Consider the following 20,007-nt stretch of genomic DNA (forward strand, 5'->3'; position numbering starts at 1 on the left):
CATTGGCTAATCTTTCATCTAAATGCTAGCATCCCATATGGGTCCCGATTCATGTCCCATCTGGGAGGCCTGCTAGAAGCCCCTAGCTCCTGGCTTCAAATTAGCTCAGTTCTGGCCATTGTGGCCAGCTGGGGAGTGAACCAGTGGGTGAACGATCTTTCTATCTTTCTTTCTGTAAATTTGCTTTTCCAATTGATGGCTGCCAAGGGAGGGGCTGGATCCACTGGCTCAGCCTTCAGCCCCGAGTAGGGAGGGGCCACAGGAGCCAGCTACACCATGGCGGGATTCCAGTGACCAGTGACACCCCTGAACAGAAATCCCTTCCCTAATTAGGCTACAAACAGTCCGTCTGCCAGCCCCCGTGTCCAGGGGGATATAAAACTCCTCAGCTTGTCTCTCGGCCCTCCCTTTTCGCTTCCTCCCTCTTTCCTCCATGCATCGTGAAGGGGGCCCAGGAGCAGATTTTCCAATAAAACTTCCGTTACAACTTTGGACAACTTGCTGATATTATTCCACCAGCGGGTGGGCGGCGGTCATCATCTAACACCAATAAAAATAAATAACTCTTTAAAAAAAAATCCAAGGGAGGACCCCCAGTCTCATCCTTCTGAGCAGCTGACTGCTGCCTCTCTGGCTGGCTTAGGACACCTGCCCACCCCTAGGCTCACCCACTTTCCAAATGGTTTCTGGGTTTTTGTTTTTCCACTGGCAAATTGGAAATTGGATAATAGAGATAGATAGATCTGGCAGTTCAGCCCACGGAGAGAACTAATTGGGATTTGCTTTCTGTTTTCCCATGGGGAAAACCAGTAGGATGGCGATTCAGTGTGTGTGTGTGTGTGTGTGTACTTGGATGAGGGTGGGGAAAGGACAGCTGAAGGATTGATTATGACTTATTAAACTATTGGAACAGGGGCTGAATCATCACGATCAAAAAATAGGTAGCTGCAACTGGATGCGACACAACCCCCACTTCTTGCCTGTTCCCTTAGCGCTCCCGCACAGCACGGAAGAGGAGGAGGGGTTGCACTAGGTCAGACCAGCAGGTGCCATAGACAAGGCTGCTGTACAGCCCAGGACGCCTCCCTCGGCGCCGGGAAAGCCTGGGAGAGTTGAGGCCAGTGGATCTCGTGGAGCCCTAATGGCTCCTGGAACGGAATCCCCGGGGAGTCAGGTGCTACTAGCCCGCGCACCCTGCGAGGCTGGCATGGAGAGGTGCTACGCCGCTGCTCCACCCCTTTTCTCCCTGCAGTTACACTGCGCCCTGTGGTCTACAACCTGGCTCCCCGGTGAACACTGCCTGGCAAACTCGTGACTGAGAAAAAATCACAAAAACTCCCCAGCTGCTCCCAGCCATCACGCCAGCTGCCTGGTACGTGCGGCGAACCAACGCGTGGCTGCTGTGACATCGGAGGGAAAGCGAAGCTGTCCTGGTCAAGAAGTCTCCAAGGGACTAAAATTGCTTCAGCCTTCACGCCCCCGCACGTGGGTGTCCTCTGCCCCCCATACCCCGCTGTCCGCAGTCACCCGCAAGATTCTTCCACCTGTCTCGCCCGGGTTCTTCTACAGGACCTGGCGGGCGGAGCCAAACTGCGGTGACGTAACGCGAAAGGGGCGTGGGGAACTGTGCCGAGGGGCCCCCGCCGGCCGGCTGGCCCAGTCCAAGCGGCGCAGCAACCAGCGCGCGCGCTCTCATCGCCACCGGCACCCCGAGCTCCTGTCTGCGGCTGAGCACCAGGGTTGTGCGGGCTGGCGAGCCCTCGAACGCACAAGGGACGAGCAGAAGCCAGCGCGCAACACCCAGACACCTAGCACCAGTCCCGGCCAAACTGCTGCGTGCCGGGAGCCGGCTGGGTCAGAGGCAGGCAACCGCGGGGTGCCAGCGAGCTGAGCCAGCAGATTGCAGGGGAAGAAGCAAAGGTGAGGTGTGCGTGTGCTCCCATGTATGAGAGAGAGAAGAGAGAGAGAGAGAGAGAGAGAGAGAGAGAAGCACACCTGTGTCCATCTGCACTGGTGGTGGGCTGTGTGCCCATAGCTGTGCTTTAGTGTGGGTCCCGGTATACGATTCCCCACCCTTGTGCCCTTTGGGGATGAACCACCACGGGTCTCCGGCGTGAGTAGGGTCCGTAGATTGTGTGTGCTGGAATGAACTTGACCGCACAGCCTCAAGCCCGCGTTCTGGCGTGTGCCTTTCCACCCCGGTGTCCATCCAGGTGGTGGCTGCGACCGGGACAACTTCTTTCCCAGTCGCCTACACATGAGCCCGGGCTTGAGGAAAGCGAGGCCGGCGGGGAGACTTGGCAGCGGGCGGCTCTTTGGCCAGGGTGCGCGCCGGAAGATCCCAAGCAGGTGCCAGCCCGGGGCAGGCGGCGGCGTGGAGCGGAGGAAAAAGGGACTTCTCCCTTCGTTTTTCCTGGCCGGGCCAGGCCTTGAGCGGTCTGGGTCTGCACCAACTCCCTTAGCCCTCAGGGCAGCTAGGACTGACAGAATGAATTTGGAGAGCGCCCACCATGTGGCTCCCCCCCGCAGGGAGCCGCCCGCCAAGCCCCCGGGATATTGTCAGCCGCCCCCAGCTGTCCCTGGTGCCTCCTCCCCATCGGCGTTTTGAGGCTGGGGTGCTGCACCCCAGCCTTCGCTCTCACTCCCTCGTTTCTGAAAACGACGGGGAACCCACTAGGTCACCCCCTACTCCGAGGATCCGCGAGTTGGCTAGGCAGGCGAAGGATATTGGGTGCAGGTTGGAGATGGGCGGGGTTGTCCTGACCCCCAGGTTCCCCTAGCCAACGCCGCCCCCGGCTTCTCCCAGGTGCTCCAGTGCCACCGCTGCGGACCGCAGGTGGCCCGCACTCTCCCTGCCCAGAGGGGAAGGGGCCGGTGGGGGAAGTCACTCGCCAGTCGCGGAAGGGAAAATGCCCCCCTCCTTTCAGCATACCGGGTGAGGACGGATGGGGAAAGAAACCAGATTAGGACCACGCTTATGTCCGGTGCTGGGTTCCCCCTCCCAACACATAGTTTTTGGGGTGATAAAGCCCCTTTGGGAAGCAGGACTACTGTCGCCCTCCTCCCCAGCGGAGCCGGGATCCAGTCCCTCAAGAAAGCAACAACAGGGGAGCACTTCGGTTTCCTTGTAATCCAGAGCTGGAAAAATAAAGCTAGCTGAAAATCAAACTTCCTTGCACATTTAATGTAACCAGAATTCAGCAAGGAATCGGCTGCCTGGCGTTTGGAATCCGCAGTGTGTGGGACCACTGAAAACAGAGTCACCTGGAGACCCTAGGCAGCTAGCTGACAGCTCGTTCATTCCTTCCTCGTCTCCCCTCCCCATCTCCCAGCCAGCTCCCCTTCCTGCCTCGTCCCTAGGCGCCAACCCTGTCCACCCCAAGAGCCTCTTCTGAAAGGGGGCGGGGGAGGGGGACGGGGATCCTCGTGCAACGTGCAGTCGGGTCCAATTCGGTGGAAACTGGCAGAAAGGGCAGAGCAGGGCTGAAGAGAGGCCTGAATGCAACCTCCGACACGCCCGCACCTCCACCCAGCCCCTCTCCAGAAACCCTACTAGTGCATCTGCGGGTCAAGAGGCTGCATCTCCCTCGGCCCCTGCAGTGCACTGACCCGTGGCACAGAGATGCAGCCCTGGGAATATCAGTGGTTAATGCGCACTCCGAGTGCAGGCAGCTTAAGCAGGATTCCAGATCTGTAGAACTGAAGCAACTGACAAAATGGTTAGAAACAGAGTGCAAACTACCCAAGTTAATCCGGGGACAATAGAAACAGCTTTTTTATAGCTTTGGGTTTAATGGCTGCCAGCTTGTGTGTGTGTGTGTGTGTGTGTGTGTGTGTGTGTGTGTGTGTGTGTGTGTGTTTCTTCCCCAAAGATCAGTCACAAAGCCCCGACCTCCCTTCACAGACAGCTGCATGGCAGGGAAGTCGGTGCACCTGGCGTCCACTGTGGCACAGGTGGGCAAAGCCCCTCTGGTCCTTGCGCCTGCTTAGGGCTCCTGCCACGCAGCTGCAGTCCCTCCAAGCATGAAGCGGCACACCCCAGATCTGGACTCAAGCCATCAGGGAAAGCATCCAGGGATGGGGCAGCGCAGTGGGGGGGGGGGGGCGGTAGTCAGCCAAGAGAATGAGCCCCACTGACTGCCAAACATGCCACCCTCTGTCTCCCCATTCTTCCACCTACGTCATCTGTCACATCCCCAAGGCGCAGTTCTAACATTCCTCTGGGAAGCCCCTCTGCATCTCTGTTCACATCTCTACGCAGTGCACACACTTTAAGGATCAGTTTCCTTGCCTGTCCCTCCGCGCCTCACCCCGCTGCCCATCACGCATTGTCCCCCTAGCGGCCACCATTCACTCTGTCTCATTCACTCTTGTATCCTTGTCACCCAATCACACAGAGAAACCAGCCCTCCAGTTGTTATTTTTTTAATGCCTGAAGATAAATCACTGCATTGTCTTACATCTTAAGCCAAGCCACTAGTGTTGCAGTGATTCTTGGAGCCTGGGGGTCACCCATAGGACTCAGTCGCTTCAGACTAAAGCCAGGTGGTTTTTCTGTCACTGGACAGCCAACATGATGTGGAGAAAAGCTTCCAAGGCTTCGGCTCAGGTGGTTTATGTTCAAATCCCAACTCTGCCAGTCATGCACAAGGGGCTGCAAAAAAATTACTTAAGCATGCTAAGCCTCAGGTTCCATATCTTTAGAATGAGGAGAATCGGGGTGGACATGGTGCTGTGACAGGTAACCGCCATTGCCTGTGATACCAGCATCTCTCATGGTCACTGGTTCAAGTCCTGGCTCTTCTACCTTTGATCCAGCTCCCTGGAAATGGTTCCTGGGAAGGCAGGAGAAGATGGCCCAAGTCCTTGCACCCCTGCAGCCTCATGCAGGACCTGGACAAAGCTCCTGGCTCCAGCCTAGCTCAGATCTTTGCAGCCATCTGGGGAATGAACCAGTGGATGCGAGATCTCCCTCTCTCTCTCCACTTTGCCTTTCAAATAAGTAAATAAATCTTTAGAAATAAATGCATAAATAAAATGAATATCATTGCCCCCACTTACCCCCACCTCTTAGGATGGTGATCATGAATGACAGAGACGGGTGCTTAGAGACTGGCGTTGCCACTGACGGCAGAGTCTGCTGTTATCTGTCCTTCAGCAGGGAGCTGCTGGCACATTCTCTGGGCTGTCAGAGGCATTCCGGAGCATGTCTCGCGCAGGGTCTTTAGGAATCAGCCCTTCTAAGCTAATGAGGAAGTTAAGCACCGGGTATTCAAGGAGCAAAAATGAAAAAGAGAAAGAAACATAAATGTTTTCAATGAAAGCAGGCCAAACTTTTATTTTTAATACTGAAGACAGAAAATTGATTCACTGAGTGGATAGATTTCAATAAACTGGAGATAATGAGATGTCTTAGAGAGGAAAAAGGGGGAGGGGAGGATAATAGTCAGGAGATCCTTGTTAGCAGCCACATACAGTGTGTGGTGATTTCACAGGCCTCCCCAGCCCTACGCTGGAACAATGAGTGTCAAACCAGCCTTGGGCCGGGCCCCGGGTCATGGGGGGTCAGCACGGGACCCCAGACCTCTGCTCCCTCTCCATTCCGGGCTTTTCCATGACTGGATTTCTAAAGGGAAAGATTCCAACACAGCCATCAGATCAGCATTGACTTCCTTTAGGGGCCTGGCCACCAGTGCCAGTGCCAGACCCCTCTGAGGTCCGAGGCAGAATTTCTTCTCCAAGCTCTGGGTCACCCCCACTTGGACCAATCACCTGTTTAGGGTGTCAGGGTTCTGAGCTGTTTTTGTGTGTTTATTTATTTTGAACCCAGGACCAAGCCCACCCACCACACAAGTGTCCTCAGAGATGATGGCTTAACCCAAACCGTTCCCTTACTATTAGAAAAACAACTCAGAAAAGGAGTGTGCATGGACCAAGGCTGTGCTGCTTCTGTGGCAAGATGACATGCTTGTCACTGTCGAAGTATGCCTGAGAGGGTCAATCAGAAACTGGGCAACTTGTTGAAGCTCAAAGAGCCTGGGACTGATGGGCCAATCTCCCTTTTCCCTTCCAGATGTCGCAGTGGATCCTAGGTCTCCAGGGCCCACTAAGGTGAGCATAAGGCCCTTTCAGCCCAGAACTGCTCAGCAGCCATGGATATGGCCTACGAGCTACCCAACGGGAGCCAGACATGGCTGTCCTCTCCATTTGATCCCAATGACTCAGTGGCGGCGGCCAACCGCTCAAACCAGACAGAGCCGTACTATGACATGACGAGCAATGCAGTCCTCACGTTCATCTACTTTGTGGTCTGCATCGTGGGGCTGTGCGGTAACACACTCGTCATTTATGTCATCCTGCGCTACGCCAAGATGAAGACCATCACCAACATCTATATCCTCAACTTGGCCATCGCAGACGAGCTCTTCATGCTGGGCCTGCCCTTCCTGGCCATGCAGGTGGCTCTGGTCCACTGGCCCTTTGGCAAGGCCATCTGCCGGGTGGTCATGACTGTGGACGGCATCAACCAGTTCACCAGTATTTTCTGCTTGACGGTCATGAGCATCGACCGTTACCTGGCTGTGGTACATCCCATCAAGTCGGCCAAGTGGAGGAGGCCCCGGACGGCCAAGATGATCAACGTGGCTGTGTGGGGTGTCTCTCTGCTGGTCATCTTGCCTATCATGATCTATGCCGGCCTTCGGAGCAACCAGTGGGGGAGAAGCAGCTGCACCATCAACTGGCCAGGTGAATCTGGGGCATGGTACACAGGCTTCATCATCTATGCCTTCATCTTGGGATTCCTGGTCCCCCTCACCATCATCTGTCTTTGCTACCTGCTCATCATCATCAAAGTCAAGTCCTCTGGAATCCGAGTGGGTTCCTCCAAGAGGAAGAAGTCTGAGAAGAAGGTCACCCGTATGGTGTCCATCGTGGTGGCTGTCTTCATTTTCTGCTGGCTTCCCTTCTACATTTTCAACGTCTCTTCTGTCTCGGTGGCCATCAATCCCACTCCGGCCCTTAAAGGCATGTTTGACTTCGTGGTGGTCCTCACCTATGCCAACAGCTGTGCCAACCCTATCCTCTATGCCTTCTTGTCTGACAACTTCAAGAAGAGCTTCCAGAATGTCCTCTGCTTGGTCAAAGTGAGCGGCACAGATGATGGCGAACGGAGCGACAGCAAGCAGGACAAATCCCGGCTGAATGAGACCACAGAGACCCAGAGGACTCTCCTCAACGGAGACCTCCAAACCAGTATCTGACCCGCCGTGGGGGAGAGCAAAATAAACAAGCCAGGCCGAGCTCTACCGGCCTGCAGTGGGCTCCCTACAGTACCCTCCTCCTCCCCCTCCCCGCTCCGACCCACCACACTTTTAGAATAGGAGAGCGCTCAGCATGAGTCCAATTGAGAGAACAGTGTTTGGATGGAATCACTGGTCTGCTTCAAAGATGGTGTATTAAACTGACTTATCTCCCCTAGAAAGCGACCACTGAAATGCAAACGGACAGCTTGAAAACGCCTCAAGAGGAACTCACGCCCGGGTCTGAGCCTTCGAAATGCTAAAGTCCAACAAAAATAGAAAAAAAAAAAAGTATCTGTGTGTTTGTGTGTTTAAAACCCCAAAATGTAATCTTGTGTTCTTACATTTATACTTGTATATTCCTGTATACTCTCTGGACAGTCAGACATCATCTCTGTGTTTGCTCTGTTCACACACAGAACTTCAAGTGTGCGTGAGCCGAGGTGGGCCTTTGCCACTCATTAGCATCCACAGGCATGGACTTTCCCTGGAGCCAACACGAGGCAAGCTGCAGAGTCTCTCTTGTGGGTGCTTCTCCCAGGAGGAATCTGAGCTGTTCGCATGCTGGTGTGGTTGTGTGTTTTTGCAAAGAGTGGTAAACATAAGATGCTTTGCATTCTTTTTCTTAAGAAGGGTTCCTGAAAGTGTATAGCTCCCCAAGACCCGCCTCTGCCCTGGTTATCGCCTCATTCCTTTTAGCAGGTAAGTTAGATCCAGAGGAGAAAGGAAAGGGGGCAGATTTGTCTGACGATGCGGAACACTGGCATGTTCTCCCTTCTCAGAGTGACAGAACTGAAGGCGTGTCCACAGCGAGTTTCATGGGCGTGGCCACTGGCCATCGGGTTCAGCAAGACACCGGGTTAGTTACAGGACTGCACTTTTTCCCCTTCTCAACTTGCTTGTCTTTCTTAGGGAGCCACGGGGAGGGGAGATCATTAACTGAAAGCAAAAATTTTTTAAAAAATGGATTAGGATTCTTGTGGGGAAATAACTGTATTCTCTCTAGCATGAAAATAAATGAATAAGAATGGAGCAAAATTACACCTTTGTGAGAAGTATGAGCTTTCTTTTTTTCTTTTTCTCTTTTTCTTTTTTCATGCCAGACCTGGCTTTCTAATAGAAGAAAGTAGAAATGGGATTCAGTCAGTCCTCCAAGGGGTTTTCTGGGGCCCTCACACAAAGCCGGGCATCCAGAAAATGATATGGCATACTGAAGGCCTGAGGCCACTGCCCCCAAAACACAGGTACAAACACACCCCACGGGCCTTGCTGTGCCACCTGCCTGGCCCACTGCACACACGCTCAGTGTCACAACCTTCATGTCATTCTCAGAGAACTCAAGGACTGCTGTACGTAACACTGCCCACTATCTGTTGTTGTTGTTGTTCCCTAATAGGGCTCATGGGTAAGTAGTTAAAAACTGACTGAATGGTTTCCCAGGACTACAGGAATATAAACATGGTTGTTGGCAAGAATGCTGTCATTGGGCCTGGTGCGGTAGCCTAGCGGCTAAAGTCCTCACCTCACACACACTGGGATCCCATATGGGTGCCGGTTCTAACGCCAACAGCCCTGCTTCCCATCCAGCTTCCTGCTTGTGGCCAACAGCCCTGCTTCCCATCCAGCTCCCAGCTCCCTGCTTGTGGCCTGGGAAAGCAGTCGAGGACGGCCCAAAGCCTTGGGACCCAGCATCCATATGGGAGACCCAGAAGAGGCTCCTGACTTCAGATTGGCACAGCTCTGACCGATGTGGCCACTTGGGGAGTGAATTAAGTGATGGAAGATCTTCCTCTCTGTCTCTTCCTCTCTGTACATCTGACTTTCTAATAAAAATAAACAAAGATTAAAAAAAAAAGAATGCCATCATCTTGGGGTTTTAGATGGGAGCATCACGCTTAGTGCCTCACGTATAGATCTTACATGTTGAAATGACCTGTCCTCTTCCGGCTCCCCAAGCGAGCCCCGCTGAGCAGTCGGAACGAACGCGTGCTCCGCCTCTGGCCATTGCCGTACACACACTGCCTTATTTTATCTGTCTATATCATTCTTGCCATCTCACTCCCCCATAAAAAAAAAAGTCCTATTAGATTTATCACAGATAAATAAATCCATGAGAAAACAAAAAGTACAATTATAAAACAAGACCACCAGGAAAACTGCGGCAAAACAACATATGCAGTGAAATCCCAAATCATTACTGGAGACCATCGCCTGCCCAATCCAGCGTGCGGCTTCCTAGAAGCCACATCCAACGGAGAGAGACTGCTTTTTTTTCCTTTAAAATAAAAACAAAGATTTGGAAGTAACGCGCTTAACTCAGCTTTATCCTTATTACCAAATGAGATGTTTCCAAGTCTTTCCGTAATTGCTGATTGTTGCTTAGTGAGATGATTCCAAGGGAGAAACAACGGCAAGGCAAGTGAGACTGATTGTACAGGACCACAGAAACCGGCTTTCAGACAGGTCAAGTTCATGGCCAAACTCAAGAGGAGAAGCTCCCCAGGTCCCTAACAGAGTCCATTAGCGGGAAGATGTTCTTAAGTCCATAACAGTCTTTCAGATCGCTGCCGCCCTCCACCTACTAGGCAGGCATGTTCCCACCACGTGGAAAGGGCACTCCATTTTGGGAAAACTCTCTTTCAAGGATGACTCACTCTCTGATTGACTTTTTTTTATATCTATACATCAAAAGAAGCAATGAATATTTTAGCATGAATCTTAGCAGAATTTTAGCTTGAAAATTCAATCTCATCCTCAAATCAACATTTAATTAAGAAGATTAATCTGAGGGATGCTGGGACCAAACAGTAAGGCACCCCATTGCCTTCAGGGTAGCGGGTCGTGCAGGCCCTGGAAGCTTCCAACAGCATGGGGAGTTAGCACTGATGAAACCTAAGCAGATTTAGTGAGAACGATGTCAGGAAAGGTGTTAGGACATGGTGGCCCATGGGAGGGACATCAGCTCGTGCCTCAGTTACAGAAAGAACTGAACAATAAAGGACATGGGGGACCAGGATTGTGGTGCTGAAGAACCTAGGCGTTTTCTGCCTTTTGTGATTCTATCTTAATGGCTTGGCTGGGGGCTGTGTGAACTCCAGGCCCGATAGTCTACGTGACACCCCGCAAGACACCTGGCAGGACACCTGGCAGGTCACGTAGGCAGACCACTCCTCAGGAAGGAGGTAACCTGGTGTTTGAGAAGATTTGTAGCCCAATAGCTCATCGATTTGTACTTTTTGATAGTTGCTTGTTTCAAACCCACCAATAGAAGCCTGCTAAATCATGACTGTATAATTAATAGCCTGAAATGTATAAGAACTAGGGTCTTGGGCTCTCTCTCCTGGCTTGTGCTTCTTTTTGTTCTCCCTGCAGATCCTAGCAGCCTCGGCTGCGGCTGCCCCTCCCCAGCCCAGCAGACCTAGGCTGGCAGACCTAGGCTAACCTGAATAAACCACCTTTATGCCTTAGCACCAACTTCAGACTTGATGATTATCTGGGGATTTCAAAATCCGGTACAACAATGCAGGGTTTAAATTGTCACCCAGAATACTGGCATTCCATACGAGCATCGGTTCAAGTCCTGGCTGCTGTATTTCCAAACCAGCTCCCTGCTAAATTGACCTGAGAAAGCAGTGGAAGATGGCCCAGGCACCTGGCTCCTGCCAACCACATCAGAGACCCAGATGGAGTTCCAAATTCCTGCATTCCACTCAGCCCAGGCCTGGCCATTGTAGCCATCTGAGGAATAAATAAGAAGGTTCTCTCTCTGACTCCGCCTTTCAAATAAATAAGCTAAGGGCCCGGCGGCATGACCCAGTGGCTAAAGTCAAATAAATAAGCTAAATCTTAAAAATAAAACAAACAAATAAAAAGCGTGGAGTTGAACCTTTGTGGGATCCAGGCCATGTCCTGCAACATGGTGAAATGGTTGCAGACAGGAGAGTGTGGGCTGGTGGGCGAGGCTGCACTGCAGTCAGCTCGCACAGATTTAAGGACCTCTCCGGGAACGAGCACAGCTCTGCCCCAGCACCCGAGACAGGAGTGCTGGGCTGGGCGCGACACAGTCTGCTCCCTGAGGAAGGCAAGCCCTACTGAGAGGTGCACAGCCTCAGCAGTTGTAAATGGAACTCTTGAAGGAAGGCGTGAACTACAGGGAAGGCGGCCATGAACTTGGGCCATGTTACAGAACGGCAGCAGGAGACTGACTCTGCATAGGACTGGGGCAGCCTGCGGAGAGCGGCTGGTCTGGTTGGGTGTCCGAGAGCCAGCAGCTGACGCGCCAAGCGCTGGAGCTCCTAAGCCGGGACTTAGATCCATCACTTAGCTCCGTGTTTTTACCAGATTCCGAAACACTGAATTTCCCATCCAGACCTCTCCTTAAGTGTTTGTTTTGCTCCTAATATGTGAAATGCTGGAAACAGCCTCCTGGGCAGTCTCTCTGGCTCTCTCTCTCTTTTTTTCCTAGCAGTTTATCTACAAAGGAAGGAGGCTTCGGGGACAGCACATTCCACTTACAGCTGAAAAGCTTTTGTAGCTGCTGTTAGCCAGGTGCTCCGACCATTAGGGCTGAGAATAACAGGTCAAGGTCAAGCTCCCACCCCCACTGACACCATCAAGAGCTGCCGAGCCCCCCTCCTTAATGCAGTGGTGGGCGAACACCTCCAGATATTCTAGCGTTTTCCTCCATCACATGCCTCTGTCTGCATGTACCCGCCCTCAGCTGAAGAACAGGGCTAAATATTAACCAATCAGACCAGCAAGCAGTCCTGACTCTCCCAGGACCAGGAGTGAGTGCTACACCTTGAAAAGCCGGGGCTGGCTCTCCCAGGCTCAGTGAACTTCTGCCTCCTGTTGGACAAAGGTGAGCAGCGGGAAGGCAGCCCGTGGACACGGACTCTGAGGCTAGGCTCCAGGTGGGTGCACGGTGAGGATCTATGTGGAGGACGAGGAGAATTCCTTCTCCATCTCTGTAAATTGGGTTTTTTGTTTTTGTTTTCATATTGAAAAGATGGACTGGGGAAAGAAATGGTCTCTGTTCTGGCTGGGAGAGGTGGCTCACTTCAACCCCTGATCCTGCTAGGACTGGAGGCAAAAAAGGAAATGTGCTGCTTGGACAAAAAATTAACCGCCCAGTACAGGGCCTGGCATGGTGGCTCAACCGGCTAATCCTCCACCTCCAAGCACCGGCATCCCATATGGGCGTTGGTTCATGTCCCAGCTGTTCCACTTCCCATCCAGCTCCCGGCTTGTGGCCTGGGAAAGCAGAGGATGACCCAAAATCTTGGGACCCTGTACCCACACAAGAGACCCAGAAGAAGCTCCTGGCTTCAAATCAGCTTAGTTCCAGCTGTTGCAGCCATTTGGGCAGTGAATCAATGGATGGAAGATCTTCTCTTTTTAAAATCTGCCTTTCCAATAAAAGTAAATAAATCTTTAATAAATAAATAAATGAGACAAAGAAAACCACCCAGTTCTGTAACGCACAGCCCATCAACCAAGAAATTGGAGCTGGCATCCTACAGCCTTGCGTGGCCCAGTTAGCCAGTGGGACAGGGAGGACTTCCCATTGCTTTAGCAACTTGGCAGTGCAAGTCACTAAAGAGAGAAGAGGACGTTCAGGGTGAACCCAGACCTTGAGCTACAGGGACACAGCAAACAAAGCTGCGGAGCCCTAAGCACACAAGCAGGCAGGGCAGCTGCAGGCCCGAAGGGAGGGAGAACAGGTGACAAGGAGCCGGCATGGGTGCTCTGCAGGGACAGTGCTGCCCTACGTCAGCTCTCTGAACTGCCTGCCGACTCACTGAGAACCAATGCCAGGCAGCACAAGCAGAGGACTGAGCCACCAGCTCCTCACAGGGCCGCTGCCCGCAGGTGATGGGACAATCTCTTTCCCAAGATAGCTAGTTTCCTTTGCAGGAGTATAGGTTTTTAAAATGGCTTATTTTTGTTGGCAAGACAGAGCTACACAGAGAGGAGAAACGGAGAGATCTTTCTTCTACTGGTTCACTTCCCAGATGGCTGTAACTGCCAGAGCTGAAGTGATCCAAAGCCAGGAGCCTCCTCTGCTGCTTTCCCAGGCCACAAGCAGACAGCTGGATCAAAAGTGGGTTGCCAGGCCGAGCGTGGTGGCCTAGCGGATAGAGTCCTAGCCTTGAACACGCCAGGATCCCATATGGGTGCCGGTTCTAATCCCGGCAGCTCCACTCCCCATCCAGCTCCCTGCTTGTGGCCTGGGAAAGCAGTCGAGGACCCTGCACCCGGGCGGGAGACCTGGGGGAAGTTCCTGACTCCTAGCTCCTAGCACCAGCCGTCGTGCTCACTTGGGGAGTGAATCATAGGATGGAAGATCTTCCTCTCTGTCTCTCTTCCTTTCTGTATATCTGACTTTGTAATTAAAATACATAAAATCTTAAAAAAAGAAAAGTGGGTTGCCGGTGCTGCAGGCAGAGGATTAGCCTCCGTGCCACCATGTTGGTCCTGATCCCCCTCAGCGCCGCAAGAAACTCAAGTGGCTCTCAGCCCACAAAACCAAGTCGTGCTCATCTGCTCCGTGTTGACCAGCCCATACTTCCCAGGGGCAATGGAGAGGTCCTCCTCCACGGGCACTCTTAAGTCCTTGCTTCCAAGGACACATACACACATGCACGTGTGTGCACTGAACAGGCGCGAAGGTGCCGCAGGGGAGCACATGGGTGACATGGATGCTGCAGATGTAAATGGAGAACATATGTCCCCACGTGTGTGGGGTGTGTGCAGGAGGCACATGCGTGATACACAGGCACACCTGAGTGGCACTGGGGGGGCACTCACTTGTACACACAACACATGTCCACCATCATGTAGGCAGGATTGCCAAGGCAGAGAGTTCTCCAGGATGGAGCAGCTGTGATCTAATTCATCGGAACTCCAGGGGTATTCAGCCTTTGTTTTCTAGACCGAAGCCTCTGCAGGAGCGCAACACGGGGCCTAAGGGAATGTTTTACCCAGAGGACTCTGGGTTTGATCACAGACCACCTGCCTAACCCCTCAAGCTGTACCTGCCAGGAATAGGCCGCCTAGGTTTAAACAACAAAAATGGGCCACAGGGGAGTGAATGGTTTACCGCAAAGCCTGCCCATTTGTCAACCAACATGGACCGCTAACAGCGGTGCCTTCGTATAAAACAACACAATCTCCTTGCAGAAAAATTACCCAAAACCCTTCTTAAATCACTTCTTTGCAACATCTAGGTGACATCTTGGCAGACATCTCTCTCCTGCTTTATGCTCTGGACACACATCTAAGCTGGACACTTGGAGAAAATCAGCAAGAAAATGACCTGTGAGGACATGCCTTTTTGGCCCCCTGTCCACTTCCACAGCCCGGGGAAGCTGCCGTGGCTCATCTAGCTTGCTCCTCGAGGACCTGGCAGCCTGTGTTTGGGAAGACAACCTCGTGATCTCTCTCTCTGAACTGATGTCTGATCTCCACGGCTCATTCTCAAGATTAATTAAAGTTAACGGCGTTCCCGCTGCCTTGCCAACCTGGACTGCTAGCCACCAATGGAGCAGACCTGGCCCGAATGAACACTTCAAATTGGTTTCAGCTTAACCGCTTTGTGGCAGATTGAAACAGTCTCCTAAACATCTCACCCAAACTCCCTGGGAAATGGGCTCTGGGGGTGACAGATCGGAGCTGTCACCTTTATGTGCCAGCCCATGTTTTTGGACCACCTTCAGCTTTCTCATTTATCAACCACCTTCTGCTTTCTCCAAACTCAGGGGCAGCAGGGGTGCGTGCCCCAGCCATCCCACTCACACTGCCTGGTGACTCTGCAGGGAGCGCCCTGCAATGCCTTCTTGGCATTGAAGGAAGCATTTCACTGAGCAGACAAACCTGGCTTGCTCTGGACAACTTGATTCTGGACCATTGGGCAGACAAGGAACCAAGTGTTTAGGAAGTTTGGGATTGTGATGGTCCCATCACTGCCTCGAAGACAAGGATGTAGATCCCAGGGGCTGGTGCTGGGGCACAGCCAGTTAAGCCACCACTTGCCACATCATCATGTCTCCATGAGCACTGGTTCAAGTCCCAGCTGCTCTGCTTCATCTGCTTCAGACCTGACCCCCGCTAGTGCACCCGGGGAAAGCAGTGGAACATGGTCTGAGTGCTTGGACCCCTGACACCCACGTGCGACCTGGATAAAGTTCCTCACTCCTGGCTTTGGCTGGACCCTGCTCCAGCTGTCCTAGATGGTTGGTGAATGAACTGGCACATGAAAAATCTGCTTTTCTCTCTCTGCGTCTCCCCCCACCACTGCTCTGACTTCCCAATGAATAAAATAAACCTTTAAAAAATAAAGTAACTCGTCATTACTGGAGGCAGATGTGTCAGCGGTAAAGCCCATTTTCACAGGTCAGATTCACCTTGGAGAGTATCAAGGTTATCAGAAACTCAGGTACACTTGGTCAGGTCAAGTCAGGAGACCAGCTGCCCTTGAGCAGCTCGTAACTTTAAGACTGTAGGACTTCATTATTTCTCTAATCACACCCTCCACTTGGCGGGAAAGCAGTCAAGGACAACCCAAAGCCTTGGGACCCTGCACCCGAGGGGAGACCCGAGGAAGCTCCTGATTCCCAGCTTTGGATCTGATTGTTGCAGCCACTTGGGGAGTGAATCAGTGGAGGGAAGATCTCTGTCTCTCCTCCTCTCTGTATATCTGACTTTCCAATAAAAATAAAATAAATCTTTTTAAAAAATCATTAAGACACCCACATTCTATATCCAATAAGCAAAATTAAAATACCTCTGCTGTTTGAGACTTCTACAATGCTCCCTTTCAACCACTAAATGGAGACAGTCCGTCCCGAAAAGGAATTTTCTAGAACTGATTTCAAGGGAGACAACATAGAGATTTGAGCCCAGTTCTGAAGGGTCTCATTTTTGGCCTCACTGTGGTGTTTTCAGTGGACCTGGGAAAGCACGGCAAGCTAGCTGAACAAGGGCTGTGCCTTTTCCCTCAGCCTCTTCCCTCCTCATTTCCCAGGTGGTCTGCCTGCGGCTCTCCAGCTGTCACTCACCAATAAACAGCAGTGGGTTTTTACAAACAGGGCATCAATCACCGTCAGAGGAGACGGATCACTCCCTACTCCAGCCCCCACCGCCCTCCCCTTCTCCGCCCCTTCAAGTGGTGCGGGCAGTGCTGTGAGGGTCTCTTCTTTGGAAGGTGACGGAGCTCATGAAACCAATCCTTTAGTCTCCCTCCCACCCCATCTCTGAAGGTCCCATGGTGTTTTCTTTCTCTTTCCTTGCTGATGGATATAAAGAATCCTGGAATATCAGAGGCAGCCTTCATCAGATCTGATTGTAAGAGCATTTTCCATTTTGTGATGTGATTGGTACTTTAAATATCAAGAATAGGTGTGAAGGCCCAGTATGGTAGCCTAGTGGCTAGAGTCCTCGCCTCACACACTGGGATCCCATTTGGGTGCTGGTTCACATCCTGGCTGTTGCACTTCCCATCCAGCTCCCTGCCTGTGGCCTGGGAAAGCAGTGGAGGATGGCCCAAAGCCTTGGGATCCTGCATTCATGGAAGAGACGCAGAAGAAGCTTCTGGATCCTCGCTTCGGATTGGCTCAGCTCCAGCCATTGCGGCCACTCGGGGAGTGAACCAGCGGATGGAAGATCTTTCTCTGTCTCTCCTTCACTCTGTAAATCTAACTTTCTAATAAAAATAATAATTAAAAAAGAATAGGTGTGCACGTGGTCTGTCGCTCCACAGATGATCATGAAAACACCATTTTGAATGCAGTCATTCTCCTCAACATGTCATCCTTGCATGGCCAGTATTGAGATGAAATAATGAAAATCACTTTAGCTTTAAATTATTTAATTTTATCTTTATTTGAAGAACAGACAGATGGGGAGAGATTATCCATCTGCTGGTTTATTTCCCCAGTACCCTCAGCAACCAGGACTGGACCAGGCCCAAACCAGGAGCCCTAATATGCACCCTGGGTCTCCACACAAGTGGACCCAAGGACTTGAAGCATGCCCTGCTTCCTCCCGTGCATTGGCAGAGAGCTGGGTCAGACAGGGGTGCCAGGACTTGAACCAGGTGCTCCTACACAGCAGCCATCCCAAGCAGCAGCTCAACTGTTATGCCAACACCAGCCCTCCAATGAAGCTTGGCAACTCTATGTGTTTCTCTACCAGATGCAACTCCACATTAACTGTAAAAACTGATTGTATAACCCAAACACTAGGAAGCAAAAAGGAAATGCTTCTTTTTAGTGATTTCCTTCGCTTAAAGATTTACAAACGTACCATGTTACAACTGAGCTCCACACGCAGTCTTATTCTCAATGCAGGGACCCAGATCAAAGTGTGTTCACTAGGCTGGCTCTATGGACCCACCTCTTTCCTGCCTGCCTCCGGGAAGGATCCCGCCTGCTCGGGACAAGAGTGCTCAGCAACAAGAGCCACACTCCCCACTTCCCTAGCATCCTAAACCAGACCTAAGCTTTGAAATCTTATAATTTGTTTTAAAACTGTGAAGCCCTACCAATGTTTTCTAGGGACAGGAGAGAGCAAGGTAGGGAGGACGGAAGGAAAGAAAGAAGGAAAGAATAAAGCGGGACTGGCATGATGGCCAATTGGTTAATCCTTTGACTGCAAGAACAGGCATCCCATATGAGCACTGGTTCATGTCCTGGCTGCTCCACTTTCCCATCCAGCTCCCTGCTTGTGGCCTGGGAAGCAGTGGAGGACAGCCCAAAGCCTTGGGATCCTGCACCCACGTGGGAGACCCAGAGGAGCCTCCTGGATCCTGGCTTTGGATCAACTCAGCCCTGGCCATTGTGGCCATCTGGGGAGTGAGCCAGTGCATGGAAGATCTTTCACTCTATGGAATAAAAATCAATAAATATTTAAAGAAATGAAGGAGAGAGACACACTTCAAAATTGGCAAAATTAGGCTGCCATCATCCAGTGAACTAATCTGCCACCTGCAATGCCACCATCTCCTATCAGAGCAACAGTTCCCAGCTGCCCATTTTGGTTTTGTTTTGTTTCTATTTTTTATGATGTTTACATAGAAAAGGATGGAGCCCAGCGTGATAGCCTAGTGGCTAAAGTCCTCGCCTTGGACACTCTGGGATCCCTTATGGGCACCTGTTCTAATCCCAGCAGCTCTGCTTCCCATCTAGCTCCCTGCTTGTGGTCTGGGAAAGTAGTCGACGATGGCCCAAAGCCTTGAAACCCTGCACCTGTGTGGGAGACTCAGAAGATGATCCTGGCTCCTGGCTCTGGATTGGCCCAGCACCAGCCGTTGTGGTCACTTGGGGAGTGAATCATCAGACAGAAGATGTTCCTCTCTGTCTCTCCTCCTCTCTGCACATCTGACTTTGCAATAAAAATAAATAAATCTTTAAAAAAATAAAAGGATGGACAACCACATGCACCACTGATCAGGGTGGAAAGGATCCGTGAATGAATGAGACTGTTTCCAATTTTTTTCTTTCCGTATCCGGGAGAAGAGAGGAGAGTGCTGCTTCCAGCAGCCCAATTGCATCAGCTTCCAGGATGTGGGACGGCCACTCAATGTCCACCCAGGGTCCCCGATGCAGAACATGTGCCCAGGGCAGTGCCCAAGTGGTTTCGATAGTCCTGAGGTGTTGTTGATTTCACTGTTCCAAGGTTGAGGAAATCCTTCCAAGGTCCACTGGCCGATACCTTCGAGTCCACCTCAGAGTCTCCACTTGGCCAGATCTTCATCATCAAAGCTTGGTGAGGAGAGCTGCCCAATTTGCTCTGCCCTCCACAGAACTAGATATCTCTGCAGGCCTCAATGATGTCTCGTGTCCCCCATTCGCATCTGCTGGCTGCCCACTTGAAGGCATCTCCCTGCCAGCGTACCTAGGAGAGCACAGAACACAATCCAAGTCCTTGGGTTCCTGCCACACACATTGGAAACCCGGATGGAGTTCCTGTATTTTAGTTCCAACCTGGCCCAGCCATGGCTATTGTGGTCATTTATAGAATAAACCAGCAGATAGAAGACCCCTCTCTCTCTCATTTTGCCTTTCAAACAAATCTATTTTTTTTTTAACAAAACTGGCAGTCATTGAGTTTCATTTTGTCTACAGATCAATTACTTCCAGATTTGTGAAGCTCCATTTAGTCAGAGTAGCCAGGACACTGTACAACAGATGATGAAGGGGCTACTCGAAAAATGCCTTAAGAACATGCTAAGGCGGGGCTGACAGCAAGGCTGACTGCAGAGAAATACCAAGAGTTTGGAAATCAAGCTCAAGAAAATAACTTTTTATCCTCTTATCATCTTTGCACTCAAATCCAACACATAACAAATTCCCAGTTGCTTAAAATAGGCTCAACTATAAATTACACTGCTAAACCCACAGAATGAGAACATTGTTGGCTCACTATGTACCAGGGCCCATTCTAGACACTGCACCTGCCTCCCCATACGAGTCTTAGAAAGTAAGTGCTACTGATGCCCCCATTCTACAGAGCAGAAAACAAAGTCACTTCTCCAAAGTCTGTGCTCTTGAGCATTTCCCACCATGCTTCCACCTCTGAGATGTGTGACCCTGAGCAGGTGTCTAACACTCCAGGGCCCACACTTCCTCATTCTCACAGCATTCTATAAAGACTGTGTGAAAGAAAAGGTCTTTGTGAGTCTATGACGTTTATCATACAGATGGAG

At 51.5% G+C, this 20,007-nt stretch overlaps 1 protein-coding gene across 1 annotated transcript; it reads left to right on the forward strand.

The window, feature by feature from the left end:
• The first annotated feature begins 6,077 nt into the window (after positions 1-6,077).
• Positions 6,078-7,324, forward strand: SSTR2 (somatostatin receptor 2). Its single transcript, XM_040989405.1, has one exon. The coding sequence runs from the start codon at positions 6,153-6,155 to the stop codon at positions 7,260-7,262; it is 1,110 nt and encodes a 369-aa protein (XP_040845339.1). The 5' UTR covers positions 6,078-6,152; the 3' UTR covers positions 7,263-7,324.
• The last annotated feature ends 12,683 nt before the right edge of the window (positions 7,325-20,007 follow it).

Source organism: Ochotona curzoniae, unplaced genomic scaffold (assembly GCF_017591425.1).
Source record: "Ochotona curzoniae isolate NIBS_2020 unplaced genomic scaffold, NIBS_Ocur_1.0 contig_523, whole genome shotgun sequence".
Taxonomy (NCBI): Eukaryota; Metazoa; Chordata; class Mammalia; order Lagomorpha; family Ochotonidae; genus Ochotona; species Ochotona curzoniae.